The sequence below is a fragment of the Megalops cyprinoides genome, chromosome 24 (assembly GCF_013368585.1).
Source record: "Megalops cyprinoides isolate fMegCyp1 chromosome 24, fMegCyp1.pri, whole genome shotgun sequence".
NCBI classification, from domain to species: domain Eukaryota; kingdom Metazoa; phylum Chordata; class Actinopteri; order Elopiformes; family Megalopidae; genus Megalops; species Megalops cyprinoides.
In genome coordinates this window covers 3,215,840-3,234,642 of record NC_050606.1, presented here as the reverse complement: position 1 = coordinate 3,234,642, position 18,803 = coordinate 3,215,840, and the positions used below count along the sequence as shown (strand labels likewise).

The window sequence follows — 18,803 nt, the reverse complement described above, 5'->3', positions numbered from 1 at the left end:
GCCTTACAGGACTAGCTGTGGGCAAGGGAGCAAGCCTGGTAAGACGCAAGCAGCCTTCTATGGTGAAACATGCATGTACCTATACTTTTAATGTCACTGGTGTGATTTTTTTCCCCTCTTCAAGCGAGAATGAGCTTGACCCAATGTGTGCTCTGATGTGGAGTTATGAATGACTCACAGTTTTGAAAAATTAATGGAGCGCACTTCTAAGTACTTTGCTGACAACCAGGTCTAGTGAGGATTGTGGAATACTCAGCTGACTTGTGCATGAATTGTATGTATTGCTCTGATGTAATAAACTTTGCCACTTCCTTTTACGCCATTGTGGTGTTCCTTTATGATTGATAACTGATGTCCCAAATTATAGTGGTTATCCTTTTACCATAAAAAGAAATTGTAATGTAGTCAGAGACCAGTCTCCAGTGCCACATACCAAAATAAAGGAAACATTTGAGCAAATGAGGTATATAAATTCAAATTCATCAGAGGAGATGCAGCAAATTGAATTTCTGAGATGTTTTATTTGATACAACTTTAACAAACTGAGATTTTAATGAGAACCCACATTCAAACTCACATTATAGTGAATGCATTTCTGCTGAACAAATATAATTTATTCCACAGCTTCTGTGATTGCAGGTGCAAGGAAACGTAAATGTAATTATCTCATCTTACATGGTACAAACTGAGTCTCACTACCTGTATGAACAGCATATACATGTAAAACAGCAATGTATATATGCTCATACGTACATTTATACATGTAAAAGAGCAAAGGAAATGGCAGTAGTTTTCACAAATGGATAATAGTTTGATAATAGTGTCAGTCGGTGTGCTTCTCTGCACTGGAACAAAGTCTGTGATGAAGCGGATGTCACATGCATTTGATAACGGTATGGAGGAAAGTCCATCCTCTCTGCAGGCCATAACACAACCTCCACAGGGCCAGTCCTCTAGGTGTTCATGGAACCATATGATCAGGTGGGATCACAAGGTGTGGGAGACGCTTCACTGTTAAAACTATCGCTTAGAACTGTACACAGAACGTACATCAAATTCAACAGCTTTAGCATTTTGTAATTACGTAGGTTTCAAATTTGAACAGTTTCAGAAAGGTTTGTATTTGTAATTATTATGTTTCTGTTTTATTGTTTTAAGATGCTTCCTCCATTAGTTTACTCAGCTGATCTGTATTTTTTATCACAGAAGACGCAGTTTTACCGATGATTTTGAGCTGAGAAGAAACCCAGGATAGAGGGGCTGAGTGAATGTGGTCTGGACTCTGTGGAGGAGGGTCATTGTGTCAGAGACGCTGTAGAAGGACAGAGTTCCTGCCCTGTGATCCAGGTACACTCCTACTCTGGAGGAGGAGGGGACGGGGATTTCAGTTTTCTTATTATTGTGCCAGAAAGAGCAACTGGAGGCAGAGCAGAACAACCTCCAGGACTTCTCATTGCGCCCAAAGTGACAGTCATTACCACTTCCTTTCCTGCTGATCCCTTTATATGAGAGCGCAATGCAAACCCAGTCACCCCCACTCCATTCAGCCTCCCAGTAACAGCGCTCAGCCAGACCCTCTCTGCACAGCACCTGGGCCCTGAGGTCAAATCTTTCCGGAAGATCAGGGTATGGCTGGTCCTTTGCACCATATACCACCTTTCTGTGCCCCTCGGACAGGTGGAGAAGTCTATGTGCTGTGTTTGGATCCAGTGTAAGCTCACAGGAATCTGGAGGAGGACAGCATGTATGGAGGGGTACATACAGTCATGCCCAGTTATTCTCAGTATTATACTGATTATATAATATTATACAATCTTATACATAATATAAGACTGTATAACAATATAATATTATACAATCTTATTATAATAAACCATTATACAATCTTATATTATATATATGTTCATACTCACTGGTCCTACTGTTGTTAACCTGTTCTGACACTGTTGCTCATTTAACTTGAACAGATGCACTTATGTTCTATTGTGGTGGAAGTCACTCTGGATAGGAGTGTTTGCTAAATGCATGTAATGTAATGTATACATTTTTAGTGAACATTCGTATAATGAAACAGATGAACAATGAATACAGGCATACTCCTTGGTAGGTATCGAAGGAAGTAAAAGGTTGAAGAAGGTACGATAAAGACATTAGATACATTGACTTTAAATACATATTTTGTTACCAGAAACATAAATGATATGTTATACACAGAGACACAGACACACACACACACACACACACACACACACACACACACACGCCTAAATAATTATTTAGGAGATATATAATTATCAAGGAGCTTCTTTCTCTGAGGGTTATACGAACATGCACACACACACACACACACACACACACACACACACACACACACACACACACACACACACACACACACACAATTACTTTATGGTGTATCACTGTTTAAAGCTGTTTAAAGCCTTTTCCGAGTTGTGTGCTGTTGTATGTTGAACATGTGTGTAATGTGTAAGTATATCCTCCCCCCTGTGCTTGTGTGTGTGTGTGTGTGTGTGTGTGTGTGTGTGTGTCTGTGTCTCTGTGTATAACATATCATTTATGTGTGTGTATAGTGGTATTAAATACTGGACATATGAAGTGTAAAACAACTCACATTTTAGGAAGTCTGCTCTGGTACTGGGCTCTGGAGGCTGTACGATATGGACCACTTTCACTGCGGGCACATGATAAACTTTTTCACCTACATTTTCAGACCAATTATGTGCACTATATTAGTCCCCATCTGGATTATATTTAATAAACAGTATTTTATTTCCATCTTATGGACATCTGCTGCTGTGCTACATGGAGTCTGGAATATATTTAATGTTTAAAAGTATACAAAATGCTATTTTCTTCACCAACCTTTTTGAGATATCAGCAGCGATGCCTGCTTGCAAGTCTCCTCCACTGCGTCTTTCAGTTCACTGAAAGATTTCTTCATAAACTCAAAAGAGACGTTTGGACTGATAGCGATGCTGGGAAAGTCTCCACATCCAGCAGGGACACAGAGAGACTGAAAGTTCTACAGTTGAAGAGACAGACAGATTTAGCTTCCATTTAGACATATTTACGCTTAAATGTACACATTCCTGTTAAAAGTCACGAGCATCTCCATTGGACAGCTCTGTGTGAGACACACCCCCTTCAGTACTGCAGATTGTCAGAGAGACAGTGATGTTACCTGGAGGAAATGGATGTGATCCTCTGTGTGTGAAAGCTGCTCCAGCTCAGCGTCTCTCCTCCTCAGCTCAGCAATCTCCAGCTCCAGTCGCTTAATGACTCCTTCAGCCTGACTCACTGCAGCCTTCTCCTGATCTCTGATCAGCTCTTTCACCTCAGAGCGCCTTCTCTCAATGGAGCGGACCAGCTCAGTAAAGATCCTCTCACTGTCCTCCACTGCTGCCTGTGCAGAGCGCTGTTAGGAGACACAGAGAGAGGAGGGCTGTACATTTTAACTAGGCCTTTCACTCAGCTCTTAGTGGGACCCCAGACAGCCTGTTCCTCATGGTCTCATGTCTCAGTGGTATTGAGCCCCACAGAGCCGGAAAGTGGCCCGACACTGGGCTTCTCATAGACTGACTGGAGGAGAGCCCTGACTGAGCCCTGAAATGGCTCTTCCAGCAGCCAGCTGTAGTCTTCTCCTCTGGTCAGTACCCACCGTGAGCGACTCCACAGCCTGTCTCAGATCCTGCAGCTCCTTCTCTCTCTCCTGGATCTTCTGCTGGGATTCCTTTTGTGTCGCCCCCAGGTGTTTCTGTGAACAAACAGGTACTTCTCCGTTACATAACTGAATTGACATTAATAAATAACACGAAAATGTTACAAAGTGTACCCCATTTCAAGCACATTCGTTTTTATTCAGCCAGATGAAGTGACAGTTTGGTGTATGAACAGAACTGTCAAAAAGGAGTTGGGTTCACCTGTTGCTCTCTATAACTGTGGGCATGAAAACTAACTTCATTGCTCACGTACTTTTCAAAGACGTGATTAAAACATACTTTTGTTAAATGGCAGCAAAAATCAAAAGTGAAAGTAGACAATTACTTCCCCAGTGTAGGCTGCACCTCCCACTGCCCTATCCCTGTGGACTTTAGACCTGAGATTGCTTCATTCTTTTCTTGATTTTCAAAGACAGAATAAACACTCACTTAATCTTGATGAATGACTACTGTACAGACAGTAAAACGTATTTGAGCTGTTGAAAGAGAATCCTTCGTTTTCACACTGAACCAGTGTCAATTTACATGATCCATTAATAAGATTTCGCACTAATGACAACACTTCACAGTAACTTCCTGAACGTAGCCAGTGTAAAATTGTACCTGTACAGCTCCAGCTCTTTACCTGTTTCTCAGTCCTTTCTGCTGCAGCTGAGACTGTATCATGGCCTCTGTGTTCATCCATTGTACACAGATAACAGATACACCGCTGATCAGTGCGGCAGTAAATCTCCAGCAGTTTGTCATGACGAGGACAAATTTTGTCTTGCAGTTTTCCTGTGGCATCAACCAGTTTATGTACCTTTCCTCTGCTGACTTTATCGTGAAGCATTAGATCAGTTTCACAGTAAGAGGCCAAACAGACAAGACAGAACTTGACGGCTTTGCGCTTTCTCTCGGTGCAGACATCACACGCCACGTCTCCAGGTCCAGCGTAACAGTGAGCAGGAGGAGCAGCTTGGAGTCCTGTCTTCTTCAGCTTCTCCACCACTTCAGCCAGTATGGTGTTTCTGCCCAGAACAGGCCTTGGGGCAAAGGTTTGCCTGCACTGGGGACAGCTGTAGACACCAGTTTGATCATCCTGATCCCAGCAGCCCTTAATACAATCCATACAGTAACTGTGTCCACAGGGAATAGCCACCGGATCCTTCAGCAGATCCAGACAGATTGAACAGCTAAACTGGTCCTGCTCCACTGAGATACTGGCAGCCATTTTACTGCACTCACTGAGCGACGTTGAAAGGCAGAGAGACAGAGATAAGTTTTGTTTCACTTTCGCAGGGTGTATGTATGGGTGAAAGGAGGAGGGAGGGGCTTTTTGGTCAGAGGAAGTCCCTCCCCCCCCTCCAAACTCTTCTCTGTACTCAGCTTGCTCTTCTCAGCCTAGCCTCCCTCCCTCCCTTCTCTCTCTCTCTCTCTCTCTCTCTCTCTCTCTCTCTCTCTCCCTCCCTCCCTTCTCTCTCTCTCTCTCTCTCTCCCTCCCTCCCTTCTCTCTCTCTCTCTCTCTCTCTCTCTCACACACACACACACACACCCAGCTCTTGATAAAATGACGCTTATCTTTGCCTCTGTGCCTGTCAGTGTTTCTAGCTGTATATGTGATAGAGTGTGTGTGTGTGTGTGTGTGTGTGGGGGGGGGGGGGGTTTTCCTGGCTCAGAGCTGCAGGGGGTGTGGTTAAAATATTGTAGGAAGACTGCAGGCGTGGACTGAACCACATAATAGTGTGAAGTACAATAAATCAGACACAAAACCTTGCAGCTGTGGTATTTGTTGGGGCAAGGTACAGAATGAGGGGGAAGGGACTGACTAAAATAAACCCACACACTTCAATCCAACAGCCGCACAGTTCATCCATAAGAGAGAGCTTGTAGTCCAAGTCCAGATTTGAGGTTCAGTTTTCCATAGGAGGTTGTCTGTACAAAAAAAAAAAAAGAAAAAATTTTGGGAGGGCCTGTGGTGTCTCCAAACTCCATACACCTTATGCAGGAATCCACATATGGCTGTAGGAACTTCTGTGGCTAGGGGGTGGAGCCAGAGGTCTGTCATGTAGTGTCCCTCATTTGTTACGCTTATCATGCACTTATAAAGACAGATACTGAACATCAAGATTTAAAAAATTTTAAATTTATTTTAAAAAACAAGTCCTCCTGTCAGGTATATTGTACTGCACTTGTGCACGTAATGGGGGGGGGGGGGGGGGGGGGGGTAAACACTTGTGGTCTCATCAATGAACCAGACACTGGTCTTTGTTTGTGGGTGGTTGGTGCTGTCCTTCTGTTCATGTGAGGTTTTGTGCCATTTTGTTAAATGCACTTTGTGATATTATTAGGAGTCTCTCTGGAAAAATGTGTCTGCTAAAGGACACAAATTTAAAAGTACAGTAAGATTTTCACTGGTTTTCTCCAAAGCAAACATTATTTAATACAATAATGTTTTTATACCAAAAAACACATGACAGTTGACTTGTAGCAAGTATATGTTTGGACCTTAAAGTGAAAAAAATACAAATTGTCCAACATTTTAATCCAATGAATGCAAAATGCCTGCTACAAGACTTTTTATTGCTCAGAGAAGTAGGTTTGGTAAATAAATCTAAGTACAAGATCTGAACTTCAAAAAAGTAGTTTATTCCAATTGATTCAGCAGTGAGATATAGTTAAAGTCCAGCAAGATACAGGTGAGATAGAAATAAAAACTCATCAATGATAACATAAGCTGAAAATTAGTGGGACTATCTTCTTGGCAGTGTTAAAAGCATAAAGGAAAATAAAAACACGCTGCTCAAAATTAGTCATGTTATAAAGCAGGTAAAAACACAGCACCGGAAAGCAGGCTGTGTTATTAACCACCACCGAGTGCTCACTCCAGCTGTCGGGCAGTTGGAGTAACTATGAATGCTTGGCTAGCCATCCCTGTGGAGTGAGGAAATCCAAGGTTATAGGTGGGCCTCTGAGTTGTCACCTCTTGGACTGTCTGTAATAGAGGAGAGGAAAGGGGGGAGACAGAAAGGGAGGGGAGAGGGGGAGAGATGGGGGAGAAGCGTGGAAGTCTCAGTGACACGAAACTCCCTCCCTCACGATATCACTCTCCGCTCTGAGGCTGCACCTGGCAGAAGAGAGAGGAGAGAGAACGAGCAACATGTTCCATTATTTAAAGGACAGGGAGTCACAAGAACCTAGTGGCCTCCCGTAATGCATGAGCAATTGTGTGTTAGTGTGCTGCAGTGTCTGCAGTGAGGTTTAAGAATGCTCTGTTGGTAGAGCAGGGACTAAGAGAACAGCAGTCTGTCTTACCCAGGTGTTTGACCAGATAAGATTCCTTCTCTTTGAGTAAAGTGTAGAAGGTAGACTTTAATTCTGGTGCTCCTGCCCGCACGAAATTTAAGAGCTCTCTCATCTTCCCCTGTCTGGGCTGTGCAGCGCGGATTTTGGAGTACGCTTCTTCCTGGATGAGGCCCTTTGAGAGCAGGGTGTCAGCTATGGGCTCCACCTGAGTCACCCTCTGAATGAGCTCATCCATATGCTGGTCGATAAACGAATCAGCAGGGAGAGGCGGGGCTGGTGGAGCTGGCATGAACCAATCAGCAAGGGTGAAAAGAAACAGAGAACCAGGTTATTGCCTCAAAAACTGTATCTCATACAGACCAGGAGAAGGCCTCTTGGAGGTGTGATGGGGGGGGCTCACCTGGCAGTCTAATCAAACGTGCCCACACCTCTGACCACCAAAAACCCCACTCCAGCAGTCTCAGGTTCATCTCCCAAACTGGCATGTCCAGAAACACCTCAAAGGTTGGGTGGTAGTTTGGGCTGTACTCGCAGTCAAAGGGGGCATCCTGAGAGAGAGAGGGAGAGCTGTCGTCAGAGTGATGCTAACTGCTCTGCTTCAAGCCAATGTGTTTTGTAATGGTTAGAGCACAGGGCATTCAAATCCCACTGCTCTGGAATGATGTTCAGAATATACATCGTCTCTTACAAGGTTTACACAAGGCAAATGAATCAGCACAAACTTCACATTACTCAGCATATTTGACATGCACAGTGCAGTGAGATCATTCTGAAAGGAACAAACACCTTCCCACAGAAAAACTGTTTTTAATGAGATCTAGTTAGCTGCAGTTCAACACCTCTACTAATCAAGCAAGTTAATTACGGCAAGGAATGCAATGTGTTGATGGACACTGATACCCACCACTGCTGCCAGCCAACAGTCTGTAGTTTTGTACAAAGTTGTTTTACCTTTGGCTGTGTCCTATGGTTATCACAGGACAGCTTGTATGTTCTGTCAGGGGTGAGAGTGCAGTTGGAGCTGACCTGGATGTGCAGACCTCCTCTCTGCTGTGGCTCTACCTGCAGGAATGAGGGGTAGATACCAGAAGTGAAGCACTCATTACAACACTGAATTTACACACCTTGCGCAGAGTTAACGTCTAACCTCATCAGTGAGTGTTTTGTAGTGCAAGACAAGTCAGCCTATCATAGCACCACCTCTGAACACAAACATATGAACGAACGGAAAGGTATGGACTGGTGGATAGTGTGTGTCGGCTGTATCTACCTCACTGATTGGAATATTCCTGGGCAGCAGCAGCACGTTCAGAATGTCGCCACCTGGTTGCCGGAGGAACAGCAGCACCTGCCCTTTGATAGAAGAGTGGCTGGGGCTCTTGATGAGGCCAAAGAGGGAGAAGCTGCTGATTTTGACCTTCACATGAGTATCTGTCACCTCGAGGGGCTGCAGCACCTCTATACTGTCTCCAACAACATGGGCCACTGACAAAAAGTCACACCTCTTCCCTACAAACAGAGAATCATATGGGGTCATTGACAGAAAATCAGAATAAGGACTTCTCCCCCGCCTCTCTGAGTAGACTGAAGGATGTTGTCACTGTCGCAGTGGCAAGGCTGAGCTTGGTTTATTTAAGCCATCAGCCCAAGGGGGGCATCGTGTTACCTAACGTATCGTAGTGGTAACGAACAGGGCTCTTAATCGAAAGGTTGCTGGTTTGTTTCCTGGCTAGGGCACTGCTGCTGGACACTTGGGCAAGGTACTTAACACAAAATTGCCTCAGTAAATATCCAAAAAATTATCCAGCTGTTTAAATGTATAACATGTCAAAGCTGTAACCTATGTAAGAATTTCTGGTGAATAAGAATGACTTGAACTGTAAATGTGTGCGCAGTGTGCTACTCACCGGACAGCACCTCACAGTGAGGGAGGTGCAGCTCACGCATTGACCCCTGGGGGCAGGTGATGTTGAACAGAGGCCCCGCAGGCTGCTGGCCAGTGGGTGTCAGGAGGTTGCTATCCCAGAGGGCTGTGCTGTACTGCACTTCCACCACCATCTCCATCACAAACACCAGGCCAGTTACACTACACTGGAAGTGAACTGCATGAGCGCTATGGTATCTGCAGGGCAGAGAGAAAAGACACTAAACACACCATGAACACACCACACAGCACTAACACAGCAAAAGTGCACTTCAGTTCTGAAACTAACACAGCAAAAACACACTACACATCATACAGTTCTAAAACTAACACAGCAAAAACACAGTAGACATTGTACAGTTCTAAAACTAACACAGCAAAAGTGCACTACACATCGTACAGTTCTAAAACTAACACAAGATTAGCATTTATACACAGCTCGGAATTAGAAAGGTATTATGGCACGTAGTTCTTGTTCTGACATTTCACTTGATGTAAATTTGGAGATGATTATTTGAATGTAGAGTAAATATGCATACAGCATTGCATATGCCAGTCATAGGCATAATAATGAGGGCTTACCTGTATGTAATCTTGCCTTTACTGTGGTCTATTTCTGGAGTGAATGTGATTTTATGTGTTGGGTCCTTGAGCCAAGAGAGACACGTGTTATACATAATGAACTGTATGATAGAAGAGTGTTAATTCACTCAGAGCTTGATCCAGAACTTGATGCCATGTTCACCTCTGATTCAGTACTTGAAGCAGTCTCAGTGTTCAGTGTTGATTCAGTGTTTGATGCAATCTCAGTGTTCAGTGTTTATTTCGTGTTCAATGTTGATGTGTGTTTGATGTGTGTTCAGTGTTTGATGCCGTCTCTGGTTTCAGTATTGATTCAGTCTTGATTCAGTGCTTGATGCAGTCTCACGTTGTCATTGGTTTTTAATGACATTTTAAAATTAAGGTTCACAGCCAATTCCTCAGTTAGGAATCATAAAAATGTGAACATGTCTACTGGCTACTGTGGGTGTAACAGCTGGAATAAGGAGAATTATATACTGTTTCAGTTATAGCTCTTACCTGTTTCTCAGTCATTTCTGCTGCAGCTGAGACTGTCTCATTGCCTCTGTGTTCATCCATCGCACACAGCAGACAGATACACTTCTTATTTGTTGGACAGTAAGCCTCCAGCAGCTTAGCATGATGAGAGCAGATCTTCTCCTGTAGTTTTTCTGTGACCTCAATCATTTTGTGAGATTTCCCTTGATTGAGTTTATCATGAAGGATTAGATCAGTTTCACAGTAAGAAGCCAAGCACTGCAGACAAGACTTGACGGCTTTGCGCTTTTTCCCAGTGCAGACATCACACGCCACGTCTCCAGGTCCAGCGTAACAGTGAGCAAGAGGAACAGCTTTAAGTCTTGTCTTCTTCAGCATGCGTTTTACTCGAGACACTGCAATAAAAAGGTGGGATTCAAATCAGTCTTCGCAGTAACACTACAATGTAAGAAAGTCAAAACTTAAACAATGTCATCAAGCAACTGAGCTCAGAGCTCAGAGAAGTGCTAGTTACACATACTTAGTTTTCCTTCTGGAAATGATACATGTTGAGAAAATCTTCTTCTATTTGCTCCTTTTAGGAATAATATCTATTGTCACAGTTTCCACATGCAACTGTCATTTGATTCTGATCTTGGTTAGGGAACTAGTTACTGAGCTAGAGTTTTCATGTTTTTCAGACCTGCTTTTGAGAGTCTTATTTCTATTTGTTCGCAGGAATCAGAGAAACTGCAGCGAGGATGGAAAGAGCTGCGGTGATGTGGTAATAAGGGTTGGTGGTGCAGGGCAAATACAAGTGGTAGGGTTGGTTTTGTTTTTTTGTTTTTTTTTTTCCACTGAAAGGTGGAACATCAGCTATCGCATTTCAAATTGCAAAATTGAGCTCTACATGTGGATCTACATGTTTTATCTCGGAGTGAGTGTGTGTGTGTGTGTGAACGGCGGTGTACCTCTTAAGCGAGTAGGAGACAGGGGTGAATTCCAGTCCCTGAGGTGAGCAGAGAAGAGCAGAAGGTTAGACGGCAGCAGCACTGGTGAGCGGAACTGTGCCAATGGTGGAGCATATTGACATGATGTGGGAGAATTCTCCCGTAGAGTAAGCGGTGTGTGTGTGTGTGTGTGTGGCGGTGTGCTGGCTCCCCTGGTGCAGCACCTATACCCCACCTGCAGAGGGCGGTGTGAGAGGGGGGAGCTGTGTGGCAGTGTGGAAGGGGGCTGAATGGGGGGAGGAGCTTTGAGCTGTAGGATATTCAGTTAGGAGTACTGAATAGTTGTACATGCGCTTAGCAGCGCCAGAGTGTAAAGGAGGAAGACACTTGAAGTGTGGTGTGCAGCGTGAGTGTGCGGGGATTGTGTGCACGATTAGCCCAGGTTGTTCAACTGGAGGGCACTGTAGCTCCTAGGATGGTGGATGGATACATAGAAGAAAGTGGTGGAGCAGGTTACCATCGAGGAAGTCATTGGCTGCAACTTAATGTTTTTAATGAATTGTTAAATAAAGTAGTGTAACCCACTTACTCTGATGAGTCTGTGCTGGATGAATCTCCTGGATAAAGTACAGAAAAGAACCTGTTTAGTGTCTGGGGCTGGCAAGTAGTCCATTCTTGGTGACATTCATATTGAAATGGAGATAAAACATGGAAATTAACAGATTGGGAATTGAATCTGCATCTTTGTGATGACACCATAATCAAAAGTACACGGCAGCACTTCAGCTATTGAACCTCCTTCCAGGTTATTGTGAGAAATGCTATTTCTGGACAAAGCGTTGGGACTTCTGAATATGGTGTTCATTCATACAGTCATTTCCTATTTGACTACTCCTGTCTAGATAGGTATTTTTGAAAACCAGATTTAAATCTTAAATCTGGTTTTCAAAAATATTTCCATTTAAAAATATTTAGTGTATATCTGAAATAGGTGTTGCTAAAATAAATATATATTTTTGAAATGCAGTTTTAAAAGCACCTATCTTTGGCACTCCAGTCTTAAGTGCATGCATATTTTCAGGCATGCTTAAGGATGGGACATGTACATGCAATTATGTGCTTTTTTTTGCATGTCTTTGTTTTAGTTTTTCTTGGGGAGAGTGTAAGTGTGAACGGTGGCGTACCTGGGAAGCCGTAAAAAGGCCTGGGACGATAAATGTACCTGCAATGAGCAGAGAAGAGCAGAAGGTTAGACGGCAGCAGCACTGGTGAGCGGAACTGTGCCAGTGGTGGAGCATATTGACATGATGTGGGAGAATTCTCCCGTACAGTAATGGGTGTGTGTGTGTGTGTGTGTGTGTGTGTGTGTGGCGGTGTGCTGGCTCCCCTGGTGCAGCACCTATACCCCACCTGCAGAGGGCGGTGTGAGAGGGGGGAGCTGTGTGGCAGTGTGGAAGGGGGCTGAATGGGGGGAGGAGCTTTGAGCTGTAGGATATTTAGTTAGGAGTACTGAATTGTTGTATATGCACTTAGCAGCACCAGAGTATAAAAAGAGGAAGTATGACGTGTGGGTGTGCAGTGACTGTGTGCAGGCTTAGCCTGGGTCGCTTAACCGGGGGGCACTGTAGCTCCTAAGATGGGGGGAGGTAGATGGAAGAATGTGGTGGAGCAGGTTACCATCGGGGAAGTCAGTGCCTGGAACTTATAGTTTTTTTAACAAATTGTTAAGTAAAGGATTGTGACCTACTTACCATGTGTCTGGGCTTACAGAGCTGGTTGTAAATCCTGTGTAAAGTACAGAAAAGAACTTGTTTAGTGTCTGGGGCTGGTGAGTAGTCCATTCTTGGTGACATTCATATTGAAATGGGGATAAAACATGGAAATTAACAGATTGGGAATTGAATCTGCATCTTTGTGATGACACCATAATCAAAAGTACATGGCAGCACTTCAGCTATTGAACCTCCTTCCAGTTTAAAGTTATGGTGAGAAGTGCTATTTCCAGACAACGCTTCAGCAGTTCTGGAAATGGGATCCATTCATACATTATATTACATTACATTGCTTGCATTCAGCAGACAATCTCATCCAGAGAAACTTCCAGCACGATAGAACATAAGCGTATCGATTCAAGTTAAATGAGCAACAGTGTCAGACCAGGTTAACAACACTCCCAGACCAGTGAGTGTGAGCATAACACCATTCAAGCCCTACCACAAGTTTACTTGTGTAATCTGACTAGGCAACAGAAGCCATGAATACTATGATACATCAGTCAATGGAACACAGAATCCAACACACATCACAATACTACACATAAAATAAAAATCAAATACTAGAGCTAGCTGGTGTTAAGGGGCAGGGATTGAGGTGGAACTGAGATGCATTTTGAAGAGTTGGGTCACCAGTCTGCGCCAGAATATGGGCAGTGATTCTGCTGTCCTAATCTCCGTGGGGAGTTCACGCCACTACTGAGGGACCAGTACAGACAGGAATTGTGTCTGAGAGGAGCGACCCTGTCGGGACAGTACAGTCAGTTGCCCCACAGTTGTAGAGCGTACTGATCTCGATGGAACCCAGGGTTTGAAGACTGATCGTAGGTATGAGGGGGCTTTTCCATTCTCTGTCCTGTATGCCAGCACCAAGGTTTTGAACTTGATGTGAGCAATAACAGGAAGCCAATGAAGTGAGGTGAGGAGGGGAGTAACTTGACTATGTTTGAAGTCATACAGTCATTTCTTATTTGACTAAATATTTATTTTGGAAAACTAGATTTAAATTTTAACTCTGGTTTTCAAAAATATTTAGTTTTACAATATTTAGCTTATATCTGAAATCTGTGTTAATAAAATAAATATTTATTTTTGGAATCCAGTTTAAAAAGCACTTATACTTGGCACCCCAGTCTCAGGTGCGTGTGCGTTTTGATGCAAGCTTTAATTAAATTGTAATTAATGAATTCAATCTTAAATCTGGTCATCAAAAACATTTCTTTTTTAAAATATTAAGCATACATCTGAAATCAGTATCAATATTTTTGGAATTTAGGTCAATCAGCACTTACATTTGGCATTCCAATTGCAGGTGCATATGTGTTTTCATACATGCTTATTTTAGGTAAATTTATTTTCAAATGTATGCTTTTGCGTGCATGTGTATTAGTTGGTTTCCATTAATCTGTGTATGTGTGTATGTATTCCAGCACTGCATTAGAGAAGATTGTTTATACCATTACATTACCATACGGTAATCTTTGAGTCAGAACTAATACATGCAAAAATAGGTAAAATAACCACTAAACACATTAATTTAAAAACAAAGCCATGTAATATCGACCATTACATGTTTTTGTGACACTTTAAAAATTTGTATTGAAAAACATTGTAACATTTCAGTTTAAATTCATCAAGTGATGATATCAAATCATAAGCACAAGCTAAAAGAAAAGAGTATTTAAATACAGTTTGAATTTTTGTTTCTTTAATATGGTAAGAAGTCTATTGCTTAAAATGTGAGAGTAAGGATGGAATGGTGATCTTCTGTTTGGCCTTTTTATGCTGATCTATAATTGATTAGTTATGCCCATGTCCATTCAGTAGGGGGAGATCGCGGTGCTTTCCTCATTGAAGATAAAGCTATTGTTAGGGGAGCACTACAAGCTGTAGCTCCATGATTCTCTCCCCTTTTCAGGGGTACAACATTTTCCTCCCGCAGTAAGTTACTACTGTCTGACTTACATAACGATGTCAAGGTAGAATTGAAGCAATTGTGGAATTGTATTGTAAAGTTGGGAAAAGACACAGCTGCTGGCAAGCTGTTTTATCTACAAATTTCTCCATCTTCAGGACATGGTTTGTAAATGAATGTCCAATATTGATCCCCTTTTTCCACTTGTTAAACATTATGCAAAACCAAGTTGCTTCTCTTCGACAAAATTGACTAATAGTGAAACGCTGCCCATATGCTTTGGGATGAGGAGCTGCATCTTGCTGCCAATGATGTACACAGGTGCCTGTTACAACCTGAGAGGCAGTGACCAACAGGTTGTGAAGAAAGAGGAAAGAGATTTCCATACAATACTCTGTAAAGTGTGTGTGTGTGTGTGTGTGTGTGTGTGTGTGTGTGTGTGTGTGTGTGTGTGTGTGTGTGTGTTGCAAGACAGTCTTAGAGTGTAGAATAAGTGAACTGATTCACCTTTCATGATTTCTCTAGGGGGAAAGCGCTCTGAGAATAGGTCATACTTCCAACGTAGTTCATTAGCTGTGGAGGGAGAGAGAGAAACTTTTAACTCCATTTTATTGGATCATCACATTGTGTCACATAACATTCATTAGCAGAGAAGACACTAATCATTCTGAAAAATGCAAAAACAAAAAAAAACAGCCCTCTATACCACAACCCCATCAAAACAGAAACCCCTTTCTTCAAAAAAGCAAAGAAACACAAACAGTACTGTAGAGACATGACAGAGAACTTTCAGAGACATGTCTGCTAGGAGAGAATGAAAAACTACGGACTGCATCAGTATCTGAATAATTTGTTTTTTTGTTTAACATATAAGCTGTAAAAATAGAAATGTATTCACCAACCTTTTCTAGAGATATTGCGTAACACTGTTTTACAGAAAATGGCTTGATCTTCTAGTTCAGTGACCAATGTCCTTGCAAATCCAAATGAATGATGTAGTTTGTAACTGATGCTGGGTAAGTCTCCACATCCAGGAGGGACACAGAGAGATTGACAGCTCTATAGACAGACAAACAGATGAACACAGTGAGCTATAATTATTCTGGATGGTGTCATCTCCAGTAGGCAGCTCTGTGCGACACACATTCCACCCTGTACTGCAGATTGGCAGAGAGACAGTGATGTTACCTGGAGGAAATGGATGTGATCCTCTGTGTGTGAAAGCTGCTCCAGCTCAGCATCTCTCCTCCTCAGCTCAGCAATCTCCTGCTCCAGTCGCTCCATGACTCCTTCAGCCTGACTCACTGCAGCCTTCTCCTGATCTCTGATCAGCTGTTTCACCTCAGAACGCATTCTCTCAAAGGAGTGGATCAGCTCAGTAAAGATCCTCTTGCTGTCCTCCACTGCTGCCTGTGCAGAGCGCTGTTAGGAGACACAGAGAGAGGAGGGCTGTACAATTTAACTAGGCCTTTCACTCAGCTCTTACTGGGACCCAGACAGCCTGTTCCCCACAGTGTGGCTCAGTGGGATTGAGCCCCACAGGGCTGGAAAGTGGCCCGACACTGGGCCCCTTCACTGGATGACTGGAGGAGAGCCCTGACTGAGCCCTGAAATGGCTCTTCCAGCAGCCAGCTGTTGTCTTCTCCTCTGGTCAGTACCCACCGTGATTGACTCCACAGCCTGTCTCAGATCTTCCATCTCCTTCTCTCTCTCCTGGATCTTCTGCTGGAACTCCTTTTGTGTCGCCCCCAGCTGCTTCTGTGGAGAAAAAATAATTTCACAATTACATAAAACTAAATTCATATTTGTAAAGTTAAAAAACAATAACATAATAAGACAAATATATAGATTTGTGAAGTTATAAAATAGTATCATAGAAACTTAGCATATCTAATGGACATTTTTTCATTCATCCACAGGTGGTGAATTGAGAGATGTGGGAGGGAGCAAAGCTGTCACAGAGAGCTGGATTGTGTTCACTGCCTGCTCCTGACACTTTATCTCCATGGATATCAGACACAAAAATCATTTCAATTTGTAACTGTTTTTCAGAGACACAACAGGATCTAGGGAAATCTTTTTTAAATCATTCTGAATAGTAGAATCAATTAGCAGAAAATTCATGTATTACACGTGCTGTTAAGATGCATTTATGAACTAATGATTCACTCTGAACGTACAGAAGATAAAGGATATACAGTTTAAATATATACTGTTGATTTCAGAGATAATGTGCATTATAATGTTGTCAGCAGATAGCTTCTGTATGTATTGAACTGTGGCTCTGACCTGTTTCTCAGTCCTTTCTGCTGCAGCTGAGACTGTATCGTGGCCTCTGTGTTCATCCATCACACTCAGCAGACAGATACACTGCTGATCAGTGCGACAGTAAACATCCAGGAGCTTAGCATGACGAGGACAGATCTTCCCCTGTAGTTTTTCTGTGGCCTCTATCGCCGTATGAGACTTCCCTTTGTTGAGTTCATTGTGACTCATGAGGTGAGTTTCACAGTAAGAGGTCGAGCACTCCAGACAGAACTTGACGGCTTTGCGCTTTCTCCCGGTGCAGACATCACACGCCACGTCTCCAGGTCCAGCGTAACAGTGAGCAGGAGGAGCAGCTTGGAGTCCTGTCTTCTTCAGCTTCTCCACCACTTCAGCCAGCACGGTGTTTCTGCCCAGAACCGGCCTTGGAGTGAAGGTCTGCCTGCACTGGGGACAGCTGTAGACACCAGTTTGATCATCCTGATCCCAGCAGCCCTTAATACAGTCCATACAGTAACTGTGTCCGCAGGGAATAGTCACCGGATCCTTCAGTAGATCCAGACACACTGGGCAGCTGACCTGGTCCTGTTCCTCTGCGATACTTTCTGCCATTTTGCTGCAATCACCGATAAACGGAAGACTGTTCAACACAGCGACGGAGATCAGTTTCGTTTTCCTCGAACAGGGCGTGTACCATAGACGGCGATTCACATCCTGCTTCTAAACTGAAGGTTTATCAGTCACATAAGAAAATGAGGAAGTGTTTTTTACTGACCGCCCCGCAAAACGCCGAACAGATGGGGCACAACGAAACACAAGTAGACGTGTCCAGAGCCCGATATAAATATTACCGGGAAATCCAACCACCGAAATGAAAATGGACACGTTTTCGTTTGTTTTGTCAATATCCTTTTGCGAGGTAATTTGTTTTCTGCCTTTGTACCCCTGCTTAGGTTGTTACAACGTACCTATGGAGCTGTTCGCTCTCTAACCAACGCCACGTATGATCTCGCTTTGGTAATTGACTGTTGTTTGTAATTGTCGTTTGTGGGAAAAAATGAATAAACAAATAAGCCGGACTGCTCGCATTTGCAGTAACTGAATCTTCTTGGAAAAGTAGGGATGATAAGAGAAACTGCTACACTCCTCAGCATGAAACTAAAATCTGTTCCAAAGCGAGCTTCTCTCACGGGCAGCGTTATCGAGTTACATCGTTACATTTCAGGCTGATCATAATGGTAAAATGGTCTTTTTAATTCTTTGCATCACATTGTCATTAAAAGCATGTTTTTCATATTGAAATAATTTGTTTTTGTGTGTGCTGGTTACATATGTTATACAAAAGCCAATATTGTGTGAACAATGAAAAAAGTATCATTTTGTCTTTCTTTAAAGATTGATGTGGTTCACCCCCAAGCATTCATCTCATTTTGGTTTCCATATGTCATTTTACGTATTTACTGAGATTAGAAAAGAGCGGAAAAATACAGTAGATTCTACTGGAAGATTGCAGTAATAACACAGAGAATAAACAATGAAACCGCATCTGAGACGTTTCTACAGGGCAGTTGCCTTCAGACTTTAATAAAAAAGAGTTAGCGCCCATTCTTTCGGTAGATCTCCCTTAATTAGCGGTTACCATGTGGAAATTGAGCCAACCGGTAATCACTAACAATCAAACTGGGCGGCAGTGTAGCATAGAAGTAAGGAGTATATCTTGTAACCCTAAGGTTGCTGGCTCAATACCCTGCTGGGACATTGCTGCTGTACTCTTGGGCAAGGTACTTAACCCTAAACTGCCTCAGAAAATGTCCACCTGTATAAATGGATGCAATGTAAAAAAAAAAAATCAAATAGTAACCTTTCTAATTCACTCTGGATAAGAATGTCTGTTAAATGCCAATAACGTAATGT

The 18,803-nt window shown here is 42.9% G+C and overlaps 1 protein-coding gene and 2 long non-coding RNA genes across 3 annotated transcripts; all 3 read right to left on the bottom strand.

Annotated features, from left to right (window-relative positions):
* Positions 1-792: 792 nt before the first annotated feature.
* On the bottom strand, positions 793-17,885 carry LOC118771499. Its single transcript, XM_036519507.1, has 14 exons — positions 17,228-17,885; positions 10,030-10,361; positions 9,532-9,596; positions 8,933-9,147; positions 8,296-8,534; positions 7,977-8,087; positions 7,426-7,573; positions 6,956-7,307; positions 4,366-4,966; positions 3,680-3,775; positions 3,203-3,436; positions 2,884-3,043; positions 2,633-2,692; positions 793-1,727 (listed from the first exon to the last, which is right to left on the bottom strand). The coding sequence occupies exons 1-14, from the start codon at positions 17,499-17,501 to the stop codon at positions 1,201-1,203; spliced, it is 3,414 nt and encodes a 1,137-aa protein (XP_036375400.1). The 5' UTR covers positions 17,502-17,885; the 3' UTR covers positions 793-1,200.
* LOC118770892 lies at positions 10,937-12,168 on the bottom strand. Its single transcript, XR_005004582.1, has 3 exons — positions 12,122-12,168; positions 11,527-11,554; positions 10,937-10,996 (listed from the first exon to the last, which is right to left on the bottom strand). It is a non-coding gene; the product is annotated as an uncharacterized LOC118770892 (long non-coding RNA).
* On the bottom strand, positions 12,686-15,563 carry LOC118770893. The gene is made up of 3 exons (XR_005004583.1): positions 15,527-15,563; positions 15,132-15,197; positions 12,686-12,722 (listed from the first exon to the last, which is right to left on the bottom strand). It is a non-coding gene; the product is annotated as an uncharacterized LOC118770893 (long non-coding RNA).
* Positions 17,886-18,803: the final 918 nt, after the last annotated feature.

Excerpts from the sequence above, each read along its gene's own strand:
- LOC118771499 (XM_036519507.1), bottom strand. The coding sequence starts at position 17,501 with ATGGCAGAAAGTATCGCAGAGGAACAGGACCAGGTCAGCTGCCCAGTG. Across the intron at positions 9,597-10,029 it reads CAGAAATGACTGAGAAACAG|GACCCAACACATAAAATCAC; the intron begins GTAAGAGCTATA and ends TCTTGGCTCAAG. Across the intron at positions 4,967-6,955 it reads ACTGCAGACACTGCAGCACA|TGAGTGCAGTAAAATGGCTG; the intron begins CTAACACACAAT and ends AACGTCGCTCAG.